The sequence below is a fragment of the Peromyscus eremicus genome, chromosome 5 (assembly GCF_949786415.1).
Source record: "Peromyscus eremicus chromosome 5, PerEre_H2_v1, whole genome shotgun sequence".
Classification (NCBI taxonomy): domain Eukaryota; kingdom Metazoa; phylum Chordata; class Mammalia; order Rodentia; family Cricetidae; genus Peromyscus; species Peromyscus eremicus.
This window is the reverse complement of record NC_081420.1, coordinates 84,073,984-84,100,688: the sequence shown is the minus strand read 5'-3', so window position 1 is coordinate 84,100,688 and position 26,705 is coordinate 84,073,984. Positions and strand designations below refer to the sequence as shown.

Sequence of the window (26,705 nt, the reverse complement as noted above, 5' to 3'; positions counted from 1 at the left end):
CCACCACACCACACAAGTTTAAAAAGGCTTTTTGGGGGAGCGGGGGTGGGGTGGGGCACAGCATTTTGCTATGTAGTGCAGGCTGGCCCTAAGCTCTTGATCCTCATGCCTCACCTCTCAGGTGCTAGAATTACAGGTGTGTATCACCATACCCAGTGTGAGGCATCTTTCTGAAGAAAATGCTTCAAGTAACAAATCTAGTCAGCATCCTAAAATGCTGTCCGTCTTTCTGAGCACAGTAGTAGAAACAATTTTCAGCAAATGCTGTCTTTCTTGACATGAATACACCCCAATAAGGTGAAGAAGAGTGGCTTTCTTTCCAGTGGACATGAACACACAGCACTGCTTTCTGGTGCTAACGGTATACAAGCCACAGGCAAGCTAAACTCCATTAGAAGCCAGGACAGAGGCTGGCAAGAGAGCTCAGTGGGCAAACAGACTCGCCCTGCAAGTCTGACGACCCAAGTCTGACACCTGGTCAAGGTGGGTGGAAGGAGAGAACTCATTCCAGAAAGTGATTCCCTGACCTCTACATGTGTGTTGTGGCCTGTGAGTACACGTGTACACACACACACACACACACACACACACACACACACACACACACACACACACGGTTTTAAAACATTTTAAACCAGGACAGGGAGTTCTCATCAAAATTATACCCATATCGTGGTTCCCAATTGTCTGTAATTCTAATTTGGGGGGATGAACGCCTTCTGCCCTCTGTGGGTACCAAGTATGCATGTGTTGCACAGACACACACTCAGCAAAACACTCATAAACTAAATAATTAAAAAAAAAAAAAAAAAAAAAAAAAAGAGCCAAGTGGTGGTGGCGCACACCTTTAATCCCAGCACTCGGGACAGAGGCAGGTGGATCTCTGTGAGTTTGAAGCCAGCCTGGCCTACAGAGCAAGATCCAGGACAGCCAGGGCTTCAAAAAACAAAACAAAACAAAGAGTAAGATTACCAATGAAACTACTACTATGCTCAAAGCATGCTGAAACACCCAGAAGCACATAAGCCCATCTTGTGCACAAGTTCCAGTTCTGATGGGAGCAGTTCCGGCCTATGGACCTGGCACCCAAGCAAGGACTTACTCATCTCTCTGCAGTGCTCTGCATAGGATCTCCAGCTTCAGCTCATCGATGCTCACGTCTTCCTCCTTCACAGCAAAACAGAACAACCCGATTAAAGCTACGCTTTAAAACTAAAATGTACATTTAAAATTTAATTATATTAACCTAGAGTTAACACTGTTGTTCTGCATTAATTCATAACCACCACCACCACTATCTATAAAATTTTTTTATGTATATGAATATTTTGCTTGTATGTATGTTAAGTGCACTGCATGTGTGCAGGATGCCCAAGGAGGCCAGAAAATGCCCAAGGAGGCCAGCCACTATGCCCCCTAGACAGAGTGATTTCTTACCTCATCAATATATTCTAACAAGTCCAAGGCTTTCTTAAAATCGTACTCATTGGCTCTTCTGTTCTCCTCACAGATGTACAGCTGCAACAAGTCCCCAGGTAGAAAATTACCCAAGAAAGTTGAGAAAGAAAATAAGTCACTGATTTCTTTCATATAATCTGCGCATATTTTTGTAGCCAAGAACAATGTCACATTTGGGAGCTATATTCTGGCTACAGCAAATTGTCTAACAATGCATATTCTAAACCAGAAATTAATTTCTATAATGGGACATACGTTCTTTTTTTAAAAACACCAGAAAATGTATATTCTGAGATTAAGAAGATACTACAAGCTTTTCATCAGGCTTTCATGTATAATCTTTGACATAAATTCTTGTTCTTGGGCTCACAGGGGACTCAGTGCATGGCTTTTAGAATGCTACTCTTTCAAATGCTACTCTTTAAAAACTACAACCTAGCATACAGCTGGGCTTAGTGGTGAGTACCTGCCTAGCAGTGAGGCCCTGGGTTCCAACGTTCAACACCGTAAAGAAGTAAACCAACACTTCCTGTGTGATCCAGTCTCCCTGGTGAGTTAGATGCTAGATAACTGTACATGTTCCCCCAAATCCTGCCATCTTTTAATCAATATGAATTGATTACATTAACAACTATATGCAATAGGACAAATTTCATTTTTAAGAACAGCATATAATCCTTTAACAATATAAAAAATCTTTCATAAATAACCTATCTCCTAGTTTTCATTGTCACACAGGCTTAAACCTAATACTCTGCAAAATCCCTTTGTCTCCACTTTTGAAACTGGAGAGTAGCATTTAAATAGATGATGTGTCTGAGCAAGACTGGCACCACACTTTGCTTCTTAGTGACAAATAGAATACTGGTACTTACAGCCTACATTTTAGATCTCTCAAGTACATGCTCTCTCAGCAGAAAGCACCATTCAGAAGCTCAGTTGTCCACAGTGGCCTACACTCAAGACTCTGGACTGCTTGCTTTCCTTTAACTACAACTAGAGCACACACAGTGAAACGCCTGAGGAGGAGGAAGACAGTGTGCACACAACACCAGATGCTCATCTGATGCAACCTAGATGTTCTGGTCTTGCCTTGGATTATTTGGTTGCCAGGAAACAGGTGAAGGCGGTACCTGAAGCCTGTGCATCTTTGCTAACGAGAGTCTGCAGAGTAACATCTAGGGGGATGGTTACCTCATAGCCCACACTCCTATTCTGAGAAAGCAAACTACCATGATTCCTACTAGTCCCCCATGAATGAGCACCTGGAAGGCCAGGGGAGCTGCATCCTGCTAATGCTGCCTGCTCATAATAGCTTTTCTAGGGGAAAGGTCTCTGGCAGGTGGGAGGAGGGAGAAAGATCCTGTTGGATCCACAGTATGGCCTAGAAAGCTCAGGCTTGTTGAGTGTGGAAACAGGACAAGGCCATGACATATACAACACTTACACTGATGAGCTGTGGTGCAGTCAACACAGGCATCGCACTAAGACTCAGCTGTCTCTCGGTCAGCAGCTGCTCGGGCAGGGTCTCCTGGTGTAGCAGGAAGCGCTCTTGCTCAGCCATTGCTAGTGATCAACAACAGACAATGATGAGATTTTCATTTCTGCTATCATCAATCAATTGCAAATTAAAAACCAAACCACTCTAAAAGCAATTCATTGCTACCCCAGAGTCTCCGGATGTTATGTCTTTGTTTATTCTTCACTGCTAACAACATATTTACTGTTTGATCCAAGGTCTATACATGACCACAGTAGCAGAAAGCAGCTGCGGAGAGAGAAAGCGACTTAGGTGCTTCTGGAGGTCGGAGGCCCAGCTGCAGGCCCACTTTAGAGCATCTCAGTGGAAGAGCATGGCAGTATCATTCAGAAACCACAATATATCAGAAGAAAAACAAAACCTGGGTTTTTTTCTATGTGCACTCATGTATTAATGGATAAGAATACCCCATTGGATGAAGTGCCAGGCTTCTGCATGTTACAGATTCTCTGCCCCATGCACTGGGCTGCTGGAGAAGAGAGGATGGACTGCTGTCTGTTCACCACAGCAATCACAATAGACAAAGGCCGAAGAGCACAGCATTTCTACTCACACAGCAGCAGTGTTCCACAAATTGCCAGCGGGCAAAACACAACCAAAATCACAGTAGTTACTTCAGGAGGTGGAACCTCCAATCTAACACAACCCCCCTTTCCCCACAACTTAAAATTTCCCATAGGAATTACTCATAGAACCAAATTTTATTTATTTAATTTTGAGACCCAGCTCTGCCATCTTCTACTTCTTGAGTGCTAGGATTAAAGGCATGCACAACCACATCTAGCTCTTTCAATTATTTTTTTTGAGACAGGTCTCACATACCCCAGGCCTTCAGTTTACTATGTAGCCAAGAGTGGCTTTAAAAGTCCAGCTCTTCTGCTTTAGCCTCCAAGGTGCAGTGATCACAGGTGGACGCCACCATGCCTGGCTTTCCTTGTCCACCCACCCCTTTGCTATCACAGGGATGCTGCAGGCATCATGGTATTCAAATTCTAAGTACTTCAGTATCTTCAGTATGTATTTCTAAGCAAAAGGACACACCTTTTATCCCAGCATTTGGGAGTCAGAGGCAGGTGAATCTCTTGAGTTTGAGGCCAGCCTGGTCTACAGAGTGAGTTCCTGGACAGCCAGGCCAACACAGAGAACCCTGTCTTAGGAACAAACAAACAAACCTGCTGTGGGATGTCTGTGTGCTGTGAGTATGTGTGGCTCTCACTGGATAATAAATAAAGCTGTTTTGGCCTATGGCAAGAAAGCTTACAGCCAGGCTGAAAATCCAAGCAGAGATAGAGAGGGAAGAAGGGCAGATGCAGGAGAGATGCCAGCCACTGCCGAAGGAGCAACAAGATGTCAGCAGACTGTTAACGTCATGGCCACATGGCAACATATATATTAATAGGAATCGTTAATTTAAGATGAAAGAGCTAGCTAGCAAGAAGCTGAAACCATAGGCCATACAGTTTGTAATTAATATAAGCCTCTGAGTAATTATTTTATAAGCGGCTGTGGGACTAGAGGGTGGGGGAGATTCATCCGGACTGCTGGGCAAGGCAGGTTCGGAGAAATTTACAGCTACCATAACAGAATAAGGACATCTAATCACAAGCACTATTAAGCCTACAGAAGTTAGGAAGCTTATGGTAATATAATCTAATATTAAATATGCTCATTCATAGCATTCAGGAGACTGATGTGAGAGGGCTATAAGTTCAAGGCCAACCTGGGCTTCATAGTAAAACCCTATTTCAAGAAAAAAAAAAAAAAAAATAGCCGGGCGGTGGTGGCGCACGCCTTTAACCCCAGCACTTGGGAGGCAGAGCCAGGCGGATCTCTGTGAGTTCGAGGCCAGCCTCGGCTACCAAGTGAGTTCCAGGAAAGGCACAAAGCTACACAGAGAAACCCTGCCTCGAAAAACCAAAAAAAAAAGAAAAAAAAAAAAAAGAAAAAAAAAAGTTCAAATACTTTTTTATTTATTTTATTATATTAATATTTTATTATATTTTATAGTTCCCAAAATATTCATCACAGTTGTTTGGTTGAAGGATGACCAAAGATCCAATCAAAGGCGTTAATTTGGTGACCATGTGCCATGGCTCCTCTCATCTAATACAGTCTGCCCTTTTGTCTTCACATTACTACGACGAGTCCAGGCCAACAAGTGCACAATGCCGTATTCCCTCGTGACGAGATGCAAGTGCAGGCTAAGCCCTGGCAAACGGATACGTGTGATGACATACACGACCATGCCACAGCACTTCCAAAGTGTGAAACATGGGCTTGTCTTATCTGAGAGGTCCGGACACTGAAACACAGGGTTATCTTTTCCTCAAGCCCTCAACTCAACGGTTTAGCTTTTGTATGTGTGTAGAAGACAGAGGTTGACACTGGGTGTCTTCTGCAATTGCTGTGCCTTCTTTTTTTAAGATAGGGTCTCTTAAAAAAATTGGATCTCCCTCATTTGGCTAGACTAGTTGGCCAGCAAGCTCCAGGGATCCTTGTTTCCTACCCAGCAGAAAAATAATGGTATTGATGATTCCAAGCACATGTCTGAATGATGAAGTATGGACGTGGAGTAAAATAAGCAACAGCATTCCTACAGGTATGGAATGCCTACAGGTAGTCATAGTACAACTGACTCATGTGCCTTCTCATTCTGATTCCTTCTTACCTTCAATTTTCTCTTGCAGCGTGTCCTCTGAAAGGTCTGAAGCTAATGCAGCCAGTTTACTCAAGCCAAGAAGGGTTTTTTTCTTTGCAAAGTAACGAGTTTCTGTGTTTGCCAAACCGAGCAGTGTCATATGAGCCTCCAATAAACAAAACAAAAAAATCACAATAGGCTCTTGGAGGAGCTCAGCAAATACCAAACCCATTTCTTCTCAAAGAGGTCTGAAAGAAGACATGCTGGTCAGCAGTGAACCTACCTGGGATCAGTGCCAAAGCACTAAGCAATACACGTCGAACTCTCAAGAGAACACTGTCAAGCACTGGAAAGGGAGAATTAAAAAATACCCACTCCATAACAACTGTGTATTCACTTAGCACTCTGTCACTAGCACGACTTTAATTTGCACTGTTTTCACTTATAATTTGAGTTTTGCATATATGTGTTCCTGTTTTGCACATGCACATATGTGTATGCAAGCCAGAAATGTTTGGTGTCTATCAGTTGCTCTGATTTCTCATATGAGGCAGGATCTCTCACTGAACGTGGAGCTCATAAACTAGGTAAGGCTGTCTGTCCAGTGAGCTACAGGGATCTGCCTATCTCTGTCTTTCCAGTATGAGATTATATGTGTGCACTGTAGGCCTGGCTTTTCACATGGGTTCTTGGGATCCTAACTCAGGTCCTTACATTTGTGTAGCAAGCACTTTACTGACTGAGCCACCTTCCTAGATCCCATGATTTGAATTTTCATTACAAGTCATTAATAAGAAAAGACCGGGGCTGGAGAGATGGCTCAGGGGTTAAGAGCACTGGCTGCTGGTTGCTCTTCCAGATAGTCCTGAGTTCAATTCCCGGCAAACACATGGTGGCTCACAACCATCTATAATGAGATCTGGTGCCCTCTTCTGGCCTGCAGGCACACATGCAGACAGAACACTGTATACAAAATAAATAAATAAACTTTAAAAAAAAAAAAAAAGACCAATGACTTTTATGTAAAATTAATAAAATGTCTGTAATGTTAAAAATTGTAATAGACCAGTGCAGTGACCTACATTTGAAGTATTAGAAGTAAGACAATACCATCGCAACGATGTGAGACTATGGGAGGTATGCTGATGAGATTTTTGTCAACCTGACACAAAGCTAGATGATCTGGGAAGAAGGAATCTCAACTGAGTGATCACCTCTCTCAGACTGGCCTGTGGGCATGTCTGTTGGGGATATTTTCTCTACTGCTAATTGATGTAGGAGGGCCCACTGTGGGCAGTACTATGCTGGCCAGATGGGCTTGGGCTATAGAAACAAGGTAGCTGAATGGGAGCTGAAGAGAAGCCAGTAAACAACTTTCCTCTACGGTTCCTGCCTCTGCTTCTGTTTGAGTTTCTGTCTCAACTTCCTTCAATGAACACTGTGATTCTGTGATGTGTAAGCCAAATAAACCCTTCTTTCCCTAAGCTGTTCTTGGTCACAGTGTTTATCACTGCATCAGAAAGTAAATTTGGACAGAAGTACATGTGTTAACAATCCATTAATAGCTTGTTTTAATTAAAAAAAAAAATTGTATGTTGGCACATCTTAACTATATCTATATATTCATAGAATGCAAGATGAAGTTTAAATAGATACATACAATAAGAAAGGTTAAATAAGGCTAATTAACATATCTGTGCCATAAGAACTTATATTTGAGAGTCTGAGATGGCTCATCAGATAAACACACTTGGCACCTCGCCTTACCATCTGAGTTTAATCCCTAGAATCTATGGGAAAGAACTAACTTCCTCAAGTTGTCTTCTGACCCCACCCCCACCCAGTGCTCATGCATATGCACACACGCAAAATGACGTAGAAGAATTTTAAGTCAGATATGGTGGCATACGTTTTTAATCCCAGCACTCAGAAGGTAGAAACAAGTAGATCTCTGTGACCGGTCTATATAATGATCGCCAGGTCAGCTGGACCTACAAAGTGAGGCCCTGTCTCCAGTGAGAAAGAAAAAGTCCAGGCTGCATGGATATAAACAATACTTTAATTACTAAGACGCAGATTAATTAAAAATACTTAAACTGCATAACCAGCTGCTTCTCATAACCAAACCATCTTACCTTTTCTAATTCTTGACTATTAATTTCATGTAACCAGCTGAGATGCTCATGGGCTTGCAAAAAATTTGCCAACTGTCCATGTTGAGAAATGGGCTGAGATAATAGTTTGCCCCGCTTTCCTTTTTCCAGGTACCAACGAAAGAGAAAGTCTGAAAAATTCTACAAAGAATACAGTAAGAATATCAAGTTAGTAAGACAGCTTTAAAATATAAAACACTAAGTAAGTCCCTTTCAAAGACCTCCTAGGAGAAATCTTCACATTTTTATTTTACATTTGTTTGTGTATGTATGTGTCCTTGTATGTGCCACAGTGTACATGTAGAGGTCAGAGGACAACTTGAGGAATGTCTGTTCTCTCTACCATGGAGGTTCTGGAGCTCTAACTCAGGTCAGCAGGCTTGGCACTAAGCCACCTTGCAGTTCCCCGAAGAGAATCTTTTAGCAAGTAATTCCTGTATTCTGAGAATACCTGTGTTGGGCCTGGAGAGGTGGCTCAGCATTTAAATCACTGGCTGCTCTTACAGAGGAACCAGGTCCACTTTCCAGCACCCACACAGCGGCTCACAACTCCAAATCCTGGTGACCCAACATCCTCTTCTGGCTTCCTTTAGCACTGGGCATGCATGTGGTATACAGACATACATGCAGGCAAAACATCCATATACACTGATTAAAAAACAAAACAAAACAAAACATGTGTTCCATACAGTTAGTGTCTATCCCACATGGACAATGCATTCTTACTCCTGAATTCAGCCATCTCTCTTGACAAACCTCTGACTAGCTCAGCAGGGATCCTAAGAAGCAATGGTAGGAGGCCTAGAAAGATGATTCAGCAGTCAAGAGCACTTGTTGCTCTTGCAGAGGACCTGGATTTGGTTCTCAGAACCACATGATGGCTCACAACCACCAATAACTACAGTTCCGGGGGATCTGATGTCCTCTTCTGACCTCCTCAGGTACCAGGCATGCATATGTTGTACACATGTTTACATGCAGGCAAAACACTCATAAACATAAAAGAAATTAAGCAAGAAGGAAAGGAAGAAAAAAAGGAAAAAAATCCCACTGGCATCAGTGTTAATAATGGTAGACTGGCACACATTGGCCTTCATGAGAGCCAACTGCCAAATGTCGCTTTTGGAACTTAATTACATTAAAACCTGTTTTCAGCTGGGCATAGTGGCTTTACTCCAGCACTTCAGAGGGAATGGCAGGCTTAGTCTACAAAAGGAATTCCAGGTCAGACAGGAAAGAGATCCTATCTTGGAAAACAAAACAAAACAAAACCTGTTTTCCTCAGGCACACTGGTCATACATACCTCAAGCCATTGACAGCCACTTACAACCAGTGGTTCCCTTTTTGGATAACACAAATATCTCAGTCATCACATGGAGTTCTATCAACAGCACCAAGAGGTGACACCCTAGAATGTCACCTTAAGGTGGAGTCCTATACAGATAACCAGATGAGCCAGTTGCCAAAATGCAATCCAGAGAAGCCCAAATGTCATGTGGTCTGGTGGTCCCCATATGGCATGCACCAAGTGTTGGGATGCTGGGAAGAATGACTGGAAAGTAGCAGTAAACAGTCCTTTGGTCTCCTAGTTTAGGAACTCTGCAGTAATGAGGAGACTTGCCCAGGACAAAAAGAGCATCTCTTTCTGGTCTTTTCAAATACATCTAAAACTCACCTAAAATATTACATGATGTACAAAGCAGAAAAGCCTCATTGGTGATGTAAAAGCAGGCAGCTGAAGCCAATCGGAGAATGACCAGACTGTGATGTCACAACAAGACTCCAAAGGAATTACTAAACACATTGAAGAAAAAGGACAAAACCAAGCGGTGGTGGCACTTGACTTTAATCCCAATATTTTGGAGATAAAAGCAGGCAGATCTCTGAGTTCGAGGCCAGCCTGGTCTATAGAGTGAGTTCCAGGACAGCTAAGGCTATACACTATACAAAGAAACCCTGTCTCGGAAAAAAAAGAAAGAAAAAGAAAAAGAAAAAGAAAAAGTGGAAAACTATAGAAAATGTCAACAGACAAGAATCCATAAAAAGAATTTTTAAACAGCCATGACCTTCAAAAGCATCTGGCACTGCTATACAACACATACTGCACTATGCCTACCACACAGGCCCTGTCACACAGCCTCGGTAATGACAATGTCAACACAAACACAACTGTAGACTATTCAGCAACATGGCGTGCTTGAGACCATGTGCTCAGCAGAGGACTCTGCAGTGGTGTTCCGGATTTTAACAAATTCCTTTGCTGTAGGTGAACTACTACTTCGCTCCAAGGTAAACTCATGGGGTAAACTGGCTAAACAAGGAACATTCTAGATCACCCTGCAGCATCAAAACAGGTACTTGGTCTAAGAACGGGAAGCTGGCCTCACAACTGCTGACAGCAGAGCCTGGAGGAGCGCCCTGGGCTCTCTACAGGCAAGCTCTCACTTGCTTGTGAGGACACCTGCTTCCAGTCTACTCAGGTTCCTGCTCCTAAGAGGTCTTACACGTTAGGGAGAGAATAGAATTCAAAGTTAGCCCGACCTGCTAGCTGGTGCCTGTAACTCTAGCACTTGGGAGGTTGAGCTAGAATCTTGAGTTCCAGGCCAGCCTGGTCCACAGTGAGATTATGTCTTAAAAACAAAACAAACCCCCAAAAGTAAAAGTTTAACATTTCTCAAAGGCCAGGAAACCTCTCAGTGTCTATGTGGTAGTTTGAATGAGATGTCACCTACGTTAGGACATTTGGACAGTTGGTCCACAGTCAGTGCACTGTTTGGGTAGGTCTAGGAGGTATGGCCTTGCTGAAGAAAATATGTCACTGGGGGTGGGCTTTGAGAATTTAAAGACTCATATATTTCTATTCTCTTTGCTTGTGGTTCAAGATGTGAGACCCCAGCTTTCTTTTTTTTTTCTTTTTTTTTTTTTTACTAACTTTTTTTTTTTTTAAAAGATTTATTTATTATGTATATCAAAGAGGGTGCCAGATCCCATTACAGATGGTTGTGAGCCACCATGTGGTTGCTGGGAATTGAACTCAGGTCCTCTGGAAGAGCAGTCGGTGCTCTTAACCTCTGAGCCATCTCTCCAGCCCTGAGACCCCAGCTTTCTATGGCTACACATTTGTTCTACCATCACAGACTATAACACTCTGAAACCTTGAACTCAAACAAACTCTTCTATACATTGCCTTGGCAATGATGTTTTATCATAGCAACAGAAAACTAATGAATATAATCTATTTATATAAGGAAGAGTCTGCTCAAAAGACAATGTAATGTGCAAATCTGCCATCTTTCCGTCTAAATCATTCTTCACCTCAAAACCAAAACAGCATTCTGGAAAGGGAAAGCCTCAGACAATGTGGTATGTTTACAAGCCCCCTAACACACACCAGTGTGGTTACCTGGTCAGCGAACTGGGTCATGTAGCGCTGGAGTCGGGCCTGGTTGTCTGTCTGTTCACACATCTGTACCAGGATATCAAAGTCACAGTACTTCTCTGCCAGAGAAGCTGCCCATGGATACTGGCCTAGTGTGACTTCAGGAGAAAGAACAAATGACATGACATAAACTATGTCCATTACTGATCCATCTGAACTTTCCGAAGAGGGAAACACAGCCCTGGATCCATCATTACCTCCCCAGGTGAGACTTCCATCACTCACTAGAACAAACTTTCCTGACTCTGGACATGAAAGACAATTGCTTTCTGCTCAGTAGCCACACTGGGCCATCTGTGCCCTTCACCAGCTACTGCCAGGCTCTGTTCTAAAACTAGTTACTCATGTGAAGGCCTGAGGGGCTGAGTTTGTTTGTTTTGACTCAGCCTCTCAAGTGCTGGGGAATGCCACCAAGCTCAGCATGCTGAACTCAATGACTAAGGGCATCTCCACAGCTTAACTTACTGATTTTTTTTTCCAGTCAATTAAAACCTCCTATGGTATTTGTACCAGAATAAGTAATTTTAAAAAGCTGGATGTCATGAATACAGAAAGCTATCCAAGCGTGCCTGGCTTTGTCTTTGTTCACAGGTAGATTAACTCTGCATGGACTGCACTGGGTGAGTTCTCCAACCTCCATCTGTCTTGCAGCCCACAGCCATTTCCAATCCAGACACTCACGAAGGGGAGAGAGGAGTTCCGATCTCTTCTGCAGGTATTCCACTTCCAGATTGCTGTATCTTTCTTGGTCACTGGATTTCTCTAGAGACTTCAGCTGGGAAACGTAACTGTCCAGAAAGCAGTCAATCAGTGCCACAAGCTGCTCCATTACAATGCTCCGGAGGTTGCTATCAGCTTGAGGGTACACCATCTGCAGGATGATCCCATGCTGGCGCATGATTGCTGTGCGGATACCAGACGGACCACTTGTAGCTGTAAAATCCACAAAGTAACTTCCTAAGAAAGGGTTCCATGATGGAAAGGGAAAAGACCAACTGTCTAAAAAATCAGGTTACCTCACTGCTCTGGGAAAACAAAGCAGTGTTCAGGTGATGCCTGTTCATGCCCTGGTTGAACCCCATCTTTCTTCTCAGTGGAGATTTCCTTATCACAGGTCCATGTGATTCTTCTTCCTACTCAATTCCTTAATGCTATTCCACTTACTCTGTGATATGAACATAACATAGAGCCTATTCCTCCAAAGCCAGCATCTGTTTCTATAAAGGACTTGGTACTAAAACCTAACAGATGCATCATAAATCCACTCAGATAAAGAAATAACAGGGTGGGATCAATAAATATGCCCAAGGGACCCAGTGAGTCTAGAGATGTCACTCGACTGTTCCTTCATCTTACACATAAACCTACCCTAGGGACTAACACAACATTTAACATGCCAGACCAATAAGAACATGCTCTGAACAGCTGTCAACACTCCAGCATGGTACCTGTCCATGGCACATACTCTGGTTCCTCCCCTAGTGGTTCTTCCCGAATGTACATGGAGCTTCTGTTTAGGCGATAATGAGTGGCAGCCTGTAGCATGTCCTGGGAAAATGAAATGCATCATCACACATGGGAAGCAATAGGCTGTTGTTAATGCCATAATTCAGTTAATTTCTTTCTTTGGGATGCTGTGTCTAAGGAAGACCTGCAATACCAGCCTACCAGTAAGAAAAACATTCAGCACTTGAGGGTTCTGCCTTCAAAAATTTGTTTTACTCCATAATTTAACTTCGTTTTGGAAAACTATGATAACCAAAGGGGGGTGGGGGTGGGGGGAAGGGCACTATAAAGTCTAATAGGTAAAACTGAATGAAATCCCTTAGGTAATAATTTAAGAAACAAATTTCGAGTAATTAAAGAATAGAAGGCAGATGTATTGGTATGTGTTTGTCCCAGGTAACTAGAAGGCTGAGGCTGAGGCTGAAACCTGAGTTCAATGCTAGAGAAATGAATGGATTTTGACAGCTACATTAACACCAATATCTGCAACGATGTAAGAGAAAAGTTTCTTCAAAGAAAAACTTTACCAAACAAAAAAGATTACAGAAACTCATTAGTATGCACAAAGGAAATACTCAGAAATTTCATTAGTTCATAAAAATATAAGCTGTTCCAGCTTTTTGACCTTGACAAACACCTGTAACCTCACTAGAGCAGGCATAAGATAACCCCTTTCTTGTCCCTCCCTATATTGCACTGTGGTTTGCTGACATCACTGTCGTGGTGTGGTACCTTGAGGACTGTATTGACATGGATCGCCACCTCTGCCCACTCCTGAGAGTCCAATGCAACATCACGCAGGACTTGTTCCTCATGCTCCAGCAGGCACTCGCAGATTGTGTCCACCTGGGACACCTGAGGGCAGACAGAGTCACAGTCATCAGACTCTTAGGGATAACGGATCCCACCTGGTAAGCTGTATCTTTCCATCACTCACCAGACGTTAATATATTGACTTTATGAGGAAAGCAGATGTAAGACCAAAAAAGTCTTCAACTTTTGACAAACAGTTATTGTCACTTTAGGTAATAAAAGGAACCTAGAGATGATTTATAGTACACTAGAAGATGTGTGTAGCTTGTATCTTACACCATTTTATTTACAGGACTTTTAGACTTAGGGGGTCTATAGGGCGGGGGATCTGAAACAAGTTCTCAGCATACATCAAGGATGACTATCTAACAGAAAAGCAAACAAAAGGCTACATGCTCTTACCCCCAGTCTTCAGTGGTAGCAAACACAGCTCCCACGCTGTGCCAACACAGCCTATCTCTGAGTAGTTGGTACTACTTCCCCCCACGCCCCCAGGACAAGGTTTCTCTGTGTAACAATCCTGACTGTCCTGAAACTCACTTTTGTAGACCAGGCTGGCCTCAAACTCAGAGATCCACCTACCTCTGCTTCCTGAGTGCCGGGATTAAAGGCGTGTACCACCACCACCTGGCTAGTTAATACTACTTTTATGAAGCCTTGGATGGTCCCGGGCCTCTTCCCACAGTGAGTCAATGTCAAAGTGGGGGCTGCACCTCCAGAAGCAAGCCTATTGTCCTTTTACTTTCTATAAGGGCTACCAAAGCAGAACTCTCTCTCTATGGCTGAGCAGAGCAACCATCTCTTCTTAAAAAATAGGAATATGATGTTGCTACTTGCAAGTGGACAGGAGAAAAGTAGTGCTCCAGAGTAGGGGTGAGGGGAGGGGATGGTCACTGAGACATAGGGAGTCAGCTGCACAGAAGCTTGGCCTTGGGCCAGTGAGATGACTCAGCAGGTAAAGGTGCCTCCTGCCATGCCATATGACATGTTTGATCCCTGGGACCCGCATGGCGGAAGGAGAGAACTCCTTAAGTTGTCCTCTAACCTCCACATATATGCTATTATGTGTTGCATGTGCACACTTGCATGCCCCCCCCCACACACAAATGAGTAAAAACAAGCAATTTTTTCTTTTTTTAAAGAAGCTGGTCTTTGACAAAGGGAAAATGCCAACATGCTGGAGAGCAGCTACTCTGACCTTCTACCTGCTCAGTGCTCCAACTCTTCACCCCAGCAGCAAGCTAGAGGTCTGGGAGCCTAGTGAACAAGAACAGCTTCCTGTGCTAGTCACAAGAGAGAGACAAGGAAAATGGGGAATCCCTTTCTCAGTCAACCATATGCCCCTCTTACAGCGCCAACAGTAAACAAGAGACACTGAGTAATAGGATTCATAAAGCAGGGAGCCCAAGTCAACATTTCAGCGAGGTCCTTTAACACTCTGCCCTGCCAGGGATGTCCACACATGGCACAGTGTGACGAAGACACAGGAGGACAAGAACGAGGGTGTATCTGACCTCTCGAAAGAAGACATCGGCAGGAGTCAGGCTGGATGGGACCTCACACTCCCTCTTGTTCAGGGCGAGCAGGATAGCTGCATTCACCAGGTCAGGCAGCCGGGAGTGGTGGTTTTTGAGTGTGATGGCAGCTGACAGCTTTTCTGCATGTTCACAGAGCAGCAGCCGGGTCGCCATGGGCGTCCCTCTGATTGGGTAAGAGCTCAGACGTCTAAACAAGCCGACCTCACCAGAACAAACAAACAAACAAACAAGCACTTGTTCATAGAAAGCACTCACAGAAAATGTGGCCACATCCTCCTAGGAGCTTCCCTGCCATAGGCCACCTCTGGCTGCCACTGTTCCCAATGTGTACAAGGTATACTCATACAGCACCCACGCAGGGAAACGCAGAGGTTCTTGTCAGAGTCACCTCACCGTTTGTATCCATGGCTGTTAGAGTTTTCAAAGCACAGTTTAGATATCATAATGATCAAATGGCTTTTCCGATCTGTACCAGTGACCTGGATCACAGAGCTTTGGGAAATGGAAACTTGGATTTTTGTTTTGTTTTGTTTTTTGAGACAGGGTTTCTTTGTGTAGCCTTGGCTGTCCTGGAAATATCTCTGTAGAACTCATAGAGGTCCATCTGCCTCTGCCTCCCGAGTGCTGGGATTAAAGGCGTGCATGGGCCACCACCACCTGGCCCGGCTCATTCTCACAGTAAAAGTTACAGTTCCATGATTTGAATTCATTCTCCTCTTCTCTCACAGGTCACCAGGGAGTGCTCAGGGGAGCACTTAGAGTGCGGCTGCAGCTGTGCACTAAGATCATCCAGCCACACACCAGGACCACAGCCACAGTGCTAGCATCGCTTCCTACTCCATTCAGGAGAGTGGCTGCAAATACAGAAGGACTTCTTTAGAGTACGTGGTTGTATATGTGTCCTGGCTATGAAGGCAAATGCTACCTGCTCAGTGACAAAGCTGTGGAGATGAGCTGGGCATGATGGCTTACTCTTTTGGATCTCTGTTTGAGGCTAGCCTGATCTACACAGTGAATTCTAGGCCAGACAGATTTATAGAGCGAAACCCTGTTTTAAAAAACAAAACAAAACCCCCCTTCAAGCCACAGGGAAAAAAAAATGCAAACACAAAAGGTACCACAGAATCAGGTCTGCACATAAAGCTAGAGCTGTTGGCAGCTGAGACACCATTAAGGCCTCCACCTTGCTGTGTGCCCACACCCTGGTTGCCTGTGGCTTCTGATAAGCAGTGTATCCACGTCTGTCACTAGCTCTCAGCACACAGCTTTGCAGTGTGACTTTGGCCCCCTCCCCCAAACCTTAAGAAGATAGCTTCTTGAGCCCTTCCATCTGGTTAATGTCAAGGTCCTCCTAACAATATAGAACCAATGTACAAAATGCTGGATTTAGGCTGCTGAGACAGCTCAGGGGGTAAAGGCACGAGCCACCAAAACTGACACCTGGGTTGGATCTCCAGAAAGAAGGGACTCTCGAAAGTTGTCCTTTGACATCCACATGTGTGCCAGGGCCCTGGAACTGTTTACTGCTGCATCAGTATACAATCAGGTCCCTCCAAGGACACACCCAGAGGGCAGGGGTATCTCACCGGGCTAGAATGCCAGGCCCACCCCTTAGCCCAGTGCTGATGCTTACTTGGTGAAGGAAGTCCACCAAGAGGCAGTGGGCTTTCATCTTGTCCTCCAGCTGGTGCAGAATGATCAGTGATGTGTTGCTCAGCCCAGGGGCCTCTGTCAGAACACAGCAGCAAGGAATAAGCACAAAACCAGCTTTAGAACAGTAGCTGCTAGAAAGTAACAGGTTAAGAGGATCGAGAGGGAGAGGAGCACCAATCCTTAAAAAAACTTAGTTAGAGCACTCCAAGAGTTTTAGAACTGGATAGATAACTCAGTGGTGACTCACATTTGTAATCTCACCTCTTGGTAAGCTGAGGCAGGAGACTGCTGAGTTCAAGGATAACCTGGGCTACAGAGTAAGTACCAGGACATCCTAGACTACCAAATGAGACCTTGCCTCAAAAGAGTTTTTAAATTCGGAGGAAACCCTAGTAGGGTTGGTACTGAACTTCCTTAAAACAAAAGGATACTCTGGTTTCGCCACTGTATGGTTTGGCTCTAAGAAGACAGCAAGGGAACTCCCTAAGTCCCTGGTAAGGCTCAGCTGACCTACCTGAAGCGGACCTTTGTGCAGAGACTTGTATCTGAGACACTTTCTGGTAACTGGGAATGCAGAGTAGCCCAAGCGGGTAGTACACACACACACACACACACACACACACACACACACACACACACACACACACTCATTCTACTAGTTCTGTTCCTCTGGAGAACCCTGACTAACACAAACACCAAGTTCTTTCTGTAGACCAAGCTGGCCTCAAATTCACAGAGATCCGCCTGGCTCTGCCTCCCGAGTGCTGGGATTAAAGGCGTGCGCCACCACCGCCCAGCAGGTTCTTTTAGAAATAAAATGCTGAGAATCACGAGGACTTGTTTCAAAGTCCTCTCAGACTCTACTCTCTCTAACTGACAAACAGGGCCATCTGTTCTAGGGCCCTTTTCAGAATGTGCCATTGGGAAAGTTACCTTCAACTGCTTGAGAAAGTAAAAAAATATGCTGAGTGAGTGATCACTGAACGCAGAAACAAGTATTCCCATCTGCTCTGTATTAATTCCTCCATTGTAATGGATCAGTTGACTTACCCTGGGGGACTGACTCTGCCCACCGTGGGTCAGAGGCCGGGTAGTCATCCACCAGGTCCATGCTGATCTGAGTCACAGCCTTGTCTAACTCCGAGTCCGAATCCAAGTCAGTGTGAGAGGAAAACAACTCATCAGCCATCATCTGAGCACGGCTCAAATCTTTCCTGCAGTAAAATGGGAACAGAAAGGTACAACGGAGGTAAATATTCCCAAACTCAGCACAGAAAAGTTAACTGTGAGGTTAAAATCACATGTATAGCTTTAGCCTAAAGGACTGTTAATGAGACTTACCTCCTGACACAGAAGAAAGTTTCTGTGTGGCTATGGCTTCAGCAATACTCTGAGTATTTCTGACGGGCCAGGCACTGGACAATGACTAAGACTGAAACCAGCCCTAGGCTTTAAAAAGTCACAGTGCCAGGAGTCAGACCATGGAAAAGCAACAGCACACGCACAGGCAAGGACTCAGGCCAGCAGCAGTGATGGGTCATACTGCTAACTGGACAGGCTCTAGAATCACCTTTAAGACACATCTCTGGATTGTTCTAGTTTGAGGTAAAGGTTCATCCAACTGCCAGGCTGAATAAACGGCAGAATTGGAATGGAACTGTGTAAGCCCATTCACTGTACTGCTTCCTGACTGCAGATGCAAAGTGACCAGCTACCGTCCTCCTGCCATGCCTCCTCCCCTAGGATGCAAAAACTGTTTCTCGTCAGATATTTGGACACAGCAACGAGAAAAGTAACTAACACAGCACCAAGCACAAGGAAGGACACCAAACCCATCAGAGAGATGGGAAGCTCTCTGCAGGAAGAGGCCAAGGGGGCCAAGGAGAATGAAGTGGCTATCAGCCACCCATAGAGCATGCTCTGCTGGTCAGCAAGGAAGCCACATTGGACATGAAAAACAGGTCTTCTAGGAAAGGGAGTCTGAGGAAAAAGTTCCAGAGCAACAGCCTGAAGGACAGTGAGCCCTAAACAGAGGACTCTTCTAAACTGGGCAGACATGAGAAAATAACCAGACACCAACGAGGACAACAGGAAGGTAAATGTAGCCCTACATTCAGAAGGAGCGAAACAGATCAAACCCACAGCCCGCAGACTGTGCTGTAAGGACTGCACAAATACTGGGAAGAGGCTGTGCGGCAGTGCAAATGCAAAAAAGGTAAAAACATCAACAAGCCCATGGCCATTAGTGTGAACAGGAAGGAGAGGCATGAAAGCGTTCCCTAGAACCTCCAGAGGATGCACAGCCCTACTGACCCTGTAACGCTGGATATGAGTTCCAAAGCCACAGGGTTGGTGGTAATTTGTTTTGGTAGCCACAAGAAATCAAAATAAAGACCTCAGTTGCTGGCTCCATTATCATGTACACTTAACAGAATTGTCACTGAAGAGACATATGTGCAAGATGAAGTGCCAATCTTTCCAGTCACACTGAACCAACCATACAATAAACAAGGTCGTAAAGCATACCTGTTCAGTGGTGCCCCCACCTGGACAGGACAGGGAGTGCAGCAGATCATTAGCAAGGCAGTCTTAGACTGACAAGCTTAGAATCTAATATTATACTTCAGTGAATGAGCAGCCACCCTGCACCACTGAGTGAAATGTCAGGTCAGGACCTGAGAACTTGGCAGTAGAGGCAGCAAATGCTAAAAAATCATTTCTTCAAAACCAAGACATGCTAGGCAAACTATTGATCCTTCACTCTTCTCAACCACACACAAGGGAAGAAACAGTGCCAGAATCAGGAACTGTCTTGCCCAAAGCTTCACAGCTCTGGGAAGAGGCAGACTCGGCAAGGCTTGGCCATGATTTTCCCAAGTGTCTATTCAAATGAGAAACAACTCTGTTGATGAAGGAAAGTATGTAATAGGCATCAAACATGCTAATCACAAACTGAAATGTGAACCTGTCTGTGTCCATGACACCCCTGCTGTAGATTCATGTCCGTAATACCTAGACCTCATGGTTCTAAGGGTGTTATGCCCAAGCATACTCTAGTACATTAGAAATCCTGCATTCCCCAAACAAGCCCAGATAGCCAGTGAGAGAGTGGAGTGGACAGCATGGTGTGCAGTTAAGTTCCAGAGGCTCTTTGGACAGATGGCTCATCTACTAAAGGTAAAGATACATGGTCAAGACAAAAATGGCTGAAATGATCTTGCAGTTTGAACAGCCAGGCTGAAGCTGGAAACAGTCTTACTACAGGTTGTAGGAATACTTGTACAAGAACTGACCAATAATTACAGAAGCTGTTTCCTTAACTCTCATGAACAAAACATTTGTATTTACATTTTTTGAGTAGAGTAAAATAAAAACCAAACAATATGAAGTTAAAAAAATAGACAATGCTTGAAAGTTTTATCTGTTATGTTTGACTCAGAGGCATGTGACAACGTTTGGAGACAATGTGGTTATAACAAGTAGGGGGAAGGGCCGTTGGCTTCTAGTGGGAAGAGGCCTGGGGTACTGCTCAATAGCTTGCAAGTCATCGGATACCCCAAAATGGCTACCTGTCTCAAACGTCAATGCAGAGATCAGAAGCCACAGGAAGCAAAGAACTAGCCAGCCAAGGTCCTAGAAATGTGAGGAACCCAGGCACAAAACTGGAATCTGGCCACAGCGAGAGCCCAGCTGGGACTTGGCCAGCTGCCAGGTGACCTGACCTCCAACAGCCAAACTGCAGAATCTGTCCTTGGCTGAAGAACCACTAGGTTCTGTGATAACTAAATCTCAACTAACGGGTAGGATCTACTTCTATCATAACACCCATATAACTCCATATGCAACTCATTTGCTGTGATGTTTTATGAGAGATTTTATCTGCCATCTTTAGGGCTGCCAATTTTAAGGGTCATTGCTTCTCATGGAGGCTGGATTAGATCTGATGCTCTCAACCTATGTGGGGTGGGGCCTCTGACAGCTGCCACATTCAGATAATCCCGTGTAAAACCCTAGCACTCAGAAAGAGTTCCTTGAAATGGCACACTACTACACTAGCTCTCACTACCCACCAGGGCACAGTAAGCATCAGTAAAATGTGTCCCATAAATAAGGTAAACTGTGATTTACAAACTGTGCTGTGCCAGCTGAGCATAATGGGCATGCCTATAATCCCAGCACTAGAGGCAAGATAGGAGGACCAGCCTTGTTACATCGCAAGAACATTAAAACAACAGTGGGGGCGGGGAGAAGCTGTTTAGGAACACCTGCTGCTCTTGCAGAGGACCTGGATTTGGTTCCCATCACCCATACCAGGTGCCTCACAACTGCCTGTACCTCCAGCTCTAGGGGATCTGATGTCCTTTTCTGGATTCTATGAACACACACACACACACACACACACACACACCTTAACAAAACAACAAAAATGTGCTATACCTGCAGTACTGTAGGAATGCAGCTTTAAGTAGTTTTGTCTTATCTTCATGGGCTACAGTTTCATTTTTTGTTGTGGTCTCAAAAACCATACTCTATAAAACAAAACAAAAACCGAGCTGTTGCTTGCAGGTGAAGGCACAGAAATGTTTGTACATGTTGAAGGAAGGTCCTGTGATAGAACACCACACCCCCAGATCTGTTTGCCAACGATCAATCAAAGCCCTACAGAAAAGGCAGGTAACCCAGGGCTTTTTCATCATGGCCAGTGAAACTGTCTCAACTGTCCCTATACTTTCACAATATGCATTAAGCAAATGGGAATGACACAGTGAAGTAGGACTAAAGCAAACTAAGAAGAAACGGAACAGTACAAAACAAATTCAGGAATAGGCAGCAGTACTACTATATAACCATGTGATCACAAACAGCAGTTCCAATACATTACATTCTACAGAAACTGCCAAAGCAAATTTTTTTGTTTAAATTTTTTGCTTTTATTTTATGTGTGAGTGTTTGACTGCATGTATATGTGTACACATGTGTGTTTTGCCTGATGTACCCACAGGCCAGAAGAGGACACAGGTCTCCTGGAACTGGAGTAACAGATGGTTGTGAGCCACTATGTGGGGGCTGGGAATTGAACCCAGGTCCTCCTCAAGAGCAACAAATGCTCTTGATTGTTTAGCCTTCTCTCCAGCACCCGTCTCTCCCTTTTTTTGAGACAGGGTCTCACTAGGTAGCCTTGGCTGGCCTGGAACTCTTTATGTAGATCAGACTGACCTCTAACTCACAGAGATCCACCTGCCTCTGCCTCTCAAGAGCTGGGATTCCAACCAGCTTCTTTCACTTCAATTTTTAATTATGAAAATGTCTACACAAAGTCTACATGTGGCAGCACATATCTGTTATTCCAGTGCTTGGGAGACTGAGGCAAGAGGATCGTGAATTCAAGACCAGCCTGAGCTACACAGCAAAACTCTGTCTCAAAAGAAAAAAAAGAAAAAAGTCTATGCATGATGATTACAGACATTAGACAGGCCAGTGTCTTACGGTGAACAAACTCAAATATGTGCATTTGTCATGCATTTCAGTGGAAGAAGACACTTATATTTTAACAAATATGAAAATATTCTTTGAAAACATTTTTATGTTACCAGCTTTGGAGTTTTTTGGAAGATAAATACAATTGGTTGTGTTAGCATCAAAATAATGTTTCGCTGGGCGGTGGTGGTATACGCCTTTAATCCCAGCACTTGGGAGGCAGAGCCAAGCGGATCTCTGTGAGTTCGAGGCCAGCCTGGTTACAGAGTGAGATCCAGGACAGACTCCAAAGCTACACGAAGAAACTCTGTCTCAAAAAAAACAAAAACAAAAACAAAAAAACAGTTTCTTGTCTGAAAAAAATTATCTATATATTTCATATACTATTTAAACGGAAAAAATCCCTAAACAATATTATTTTTAGCCTTCTGTGACTGAAATATTTTTTTTCTGTTTATCTTACAGATAAAGTTACCTCAAGTTTCAAGATAATAGAAAGTTGTTTTTTGTTTGTTTTTTTGAGACAGGGTTTCTCTGCATACAGCCCTGGCCATCCTGGAACTCACTTTGTAGACCAGGCTGGCCTCAAACTCTGCCTCCCAAGTGCTGGGACTAAAGGTGTGCACTACCACACCTGGTGAAAGTTAATTTCTTATTTATTTATGTTTAATCTCATTAAGCCTCTCAGAATTCATCTGCTGCAGTCACTGAGATGTCTCAGTGAATAAAGATACTTGCACGCCGGGCGGTGGTGGCGCACGCCTTTAATCCCAGCACTCGGGAGGCAGAGCCAGGTGGATCTCTGTGAGTTCGAGGCCAGCCTGGGCTACCAAGTGAGTTCCAGGAAAAGGCGCAAAGCTACACAGAGAAACCCTGTCTCGAAAAACCAAAAAAAAAAAAAAAAAAAGATACTTGTTGTGCAGGTTTGGCGACCTGGGTTTGATCCTCAGAGCCCAGGTGAGGTGGCATACAGGTCTGCCTAGCACAGGTGGGGAGAGGTCCTCAGGGTCTGGGCAGTGAGACAGACTGCAAGATAAGCCTCGTCACTTCCCAAGGGGACCACAGGAAAAACTACCCCAACAAGCACCTTCCCAAAGCTGCTGGACAGTGGGTGGACTGTCACTGTGCTGCCCTGGGCTCAGCGAACCATTCCCACACTCATCCTGCCATCGCACTCCTAGGGAAGGTAAAGGAGAGGAGGAAGCGGACGTTGTTCCAAGACCTTGTTTTACAACTGGTGACTTGGAAAAAGCGACACACACATTCGGCTCAGAGATGCCGAGGACAAAGCAGAAGGAATGACTGAGGCCCACGAGCAGCTGTCCTGAGAAAGAGGACCTAGAGATGGGGACAAGAGAACAAGGAACTGATTTCATCTCAGCCTTTCTACGTTGCCTGCCTTTTCTGGTGTGAAATGCTCTGATAAAGCAAACGCTAAATGGTCTGGGGACCACCTTACCTCACTGCCCCGTCCACCAACTGAAGAGGCCAAAGACTCTTCCAGGTCCTCTGCTAATAGGGACACACTTTCCCTTGGAGTGACAGACACCAGACCACTGTTCCTAGAGAAAAGGATCGGAACACCGCCACAGGAGCCAGCGCCCAAAATGCCATCTCCTGAGAAAAAAGTACACAAAGATGCACAGAACAATTCCTCACATCTCCTACCCCAACTATCCCGATGACCTGCGTCCCTCCTCCTTTATGACACCTAAAATAAAAACATTATGGCATAAATGAATTTAATATAATTTAATTTATTTTACTTTCTTTGACCAGACTGGTTCAAGTTGGGAAGCTTATGCTATCACCTGCCTCAGCCCCCAGAGTCTATGCTCTACTTTGGCCTCGGCTTTTAAATTCCAAAAAAATCTCAAGACCCTGTTGCTACTCAATGAAGCAGACCGTCTTTGCACGTTAAAGACAGGAAAAGCTGGGCTACAGAGACGACTCCACAATTGAAGCACTCGCTACTTCTCCAAGTCTTAGTGACCTCACCGAGAGGCTCACAACTTCCTGTGTCTCTAGCTCCAGGAGACTACACCCTCTTCTGGTCTCTACTGGTGTCCCTGTCCCTCATAAATAAAAATCTAAAAAACCAAATCCAAAACCAAATAACAAACAAAACCACCCAAAAAACAAAACGACAAAACTTGTCCCTGCAAGAGAAGAGTGAGCAAAGCCCTCCTCGGTGCCCCCAAATTCTTCATTCTGTAAAACTCAGGATAGCAGCATCTCCGCCCTATGGTATCCTCTGGCTCCTTGCCTGATGGTCTTTCTCTATTGGGCCAATCCAGGCAGTAGCCAGCCTGCTCCGTGCCTTAGGAACAGCCCACAATACTGTCCCCCTGTGTGGACCACCACCCAGGCTCCCTCTGTGGCCTTGCCCAGGCCCTGTCCTCTGTACAGTCATAGTAGGGCTATACCTGGTCAGTATCTACTTGTCTGGTCTGTGTTTTAGGCCAGCTCCCCAGGATTCCTCCTGCCAGGGGTCTGGACAAACTAGCTTATGGAGTGTTAACTCAGAGTGAGCCACTGCCACAAACCAATACGAGCATGTACGTACGTCTCTGTGTTAATTCTTACTTTCTTGACTCTTCTGAGGAAATTTTTTTTTGTGTGTACTAATTTTGCCTGTAAAAATAACAGCTTGTGTAAATTCTACCCACTCTTGGGTATTCATCACGGCTGTGAATACAGCTGCTGCAAATAGTACTAATATTTCTACCCGGCAGGTAGCAAACCAGAGGCAAAACGTGCAGTAAAAGAAGAGAAACAGCCAAGAACGGCTAACGAGCTGGCCGAAGTGTGTGAGTTTAAGAATTACTTACTGAAGACTGTATAATATTGGGGATGGACAGACACATACAGGGAGAACCAGAGCGTCCACAAAGATACCACATGCATATGATTAACTGAATTTTTACGAAGGTGAAAATACAATTCAATGGAGAAAGAACCATCTTTTCATCTAAAGTAGCCATCCATGTACCTTGTGTATCAAAGACAATTTTCTCCTGAGGAAGAGAAAACTTCCCAGTCCCTGTGGAGCACACGAAAATGGCATTCTCCATATAGAGATAGGTCATCTGGCTTGAAAAGTTTGGCACCATCAGTCGACACGTAATCAGGTCTTCAGACTGAAAGGTACATTTAGGATTATAGTTAGTAAGAATTAAGACAAAACTATGTGTGATTTTTGCAACCACGTTTGTATGACACCATTCCACAAAAATGTTAAGAATTCTCATTCACTGATTTTCCTTGTGAAAGTAACACACTACAGAAGATGACTCACTCACAGGAGAGGTGTACAGTCATTGCTGTGGCATGGACATTAGTGTCCCTCAAGAATTTAGATGCTGACTGCTAACTGTGTTAAATGTGTTAAATGTGGAGTCTCTAGGAAGGCTCTGCTGAGCAGGCGTGTTCACCTCTATGTGAGGACACCAACAAGAAGGTGCTGAGTGAGGAATAGGCCACCACATCTCCTGGAACCTTTACCTTAGACCTCTAACCTCCAGGACTTCCTATAGCTTATAAATTATCCAACCTTAGGTATTGTGCTGCAACAGCCCAAATGAACTAAGACATTTGTCTTATAGAAATTATTTGTTAAGCTGCAATTAACAAAATTCTAAAATACTTACATGGAGTTAAGATTGTAAGCCCGTAGTAGTAGTAGTAGTAGGATTAAACATCTTTAATCCCAGATCTTTGGAGGCAGAGGCAGAGGCAGGCAGACCTCTGAGTTTGAGGCCAGATTGTTCTACAGAGTAAGTTCCAGGACAGCCAGGGCTACCCAGAAAAAACTTGTCTTGAAAAAAATCAAAAAAAAGATTATAACTAGAAGCTTGTAACAAATGAGAAACAAAAAGCTCTAATTTGTTATATTATCTATTTTTAAACTGGTAGATACAAAAGAAAATATTATAGTTCTGGCTTCTTTTTCTTTTTTCTTTCTTTTTTTTTTTTTGCAGGGTGGGGGGGTGGGGGATGTAGTGGGGGTATGTGTGTGTGTGTGGGGGTTTCGAGACAGGGTTTCTCTGTGTAGCTCTGGAGCCTGTCCTGGAACTCACTCTATAGCCCAGGCTGGCCTCGAACTCACCTAGAGATCCACCTGCCTCTGCCTCCCGAGTGCTGGGATTAAAGGCGTGTGCCACCACCGCCTGGCTGGCTTCTTTTTCTTACACAGTGTTGCTATGTACCTTGGCTGTCCTGGAGCTCCCTAGGCTGACCTTAAACTCACAGAGATCTGCTCATCTCTACCTATAAAAAGGTGTGCACCTCCAGAAAAGGGTGTGCCACTGCACCCGAATGGCTTTCACTTTACCATCCAGTATCACATAAGCCTGCATTTAGCAAGCTTGAGGCCTCCAAACAAACTCACATACAAGACAATTGAATTTATTTGTTCACATATAAAATCAGAGGAAGAAATACAATAAGAACTCACTAGACACAAAATTAGGAAATACTAACAATCAC

The 26,705-nt window shown here is 44.2% G+C and overlaps 1 protein-coding gene across 1 annotated transcript in view; it reads right to left on the bottom strand.

The window, feature by feature from the left end:
* The window catches only part of Nup133 (nucleoporin 133), a 51,972-nt gene that overhangs the window by 4,601 nt on the left and 20,666 nt on the right, over positions 1-26,705 (bottom strand). Inside the window, exons 10-24 of the mRNA XM_059263839.1 lie at positions 25,210-25,357; positions 23,677-23,834; positions 21,177-21,268; positions 17,790-17,953; positions 16,720-16,814; positions 15,063-15,287; positions 13,468-13,590; positions 12,678-12,777; positions 11,911-12,162; positions 11,194-11,327; positions 7,772-7,930; positions 5,667-5,802; positions 2,906-3,024; positions 1,438-1,518; positions 1,103-1,167 (exon numbers count right to left, since the gene is read on the bottom strand). Coding sequence (XP_059119822.1) covers positions 1,103-1,167; positions 1,438-1,518; positions 2,906-3,024; positions 5,667-5,802; positions 7,772-7,930; positions 11,194-11,327; positions 11,911-12,162; positions 12,678-12,777; positions 13,468-13,590; positions 15,063-15,287; positions 16,720-16,814; positions 17,790-17,953; positions 21,177-21,268; positions 23,677-23,834; positions 25,210-25,357 — 2,051 coding nt within the window. The remainder of the gene's footprint in view (positions 1-1,102; positions 1,168-1,437; positions 1,519-2,905; positions 3,025-5,666; positions 5,803-7,771; positions 7,931-11,193; positions 11,328-11,910; positions 12,163-12,677; positions 12,778-13,467; positions 13,591-15,062; positions 15,288-16,719; positions 16,815-17,789; positions 17,954-21,176; positions 21,269-23,676; positions 23,835-25,209; positions 25,358-26,705) is intronic.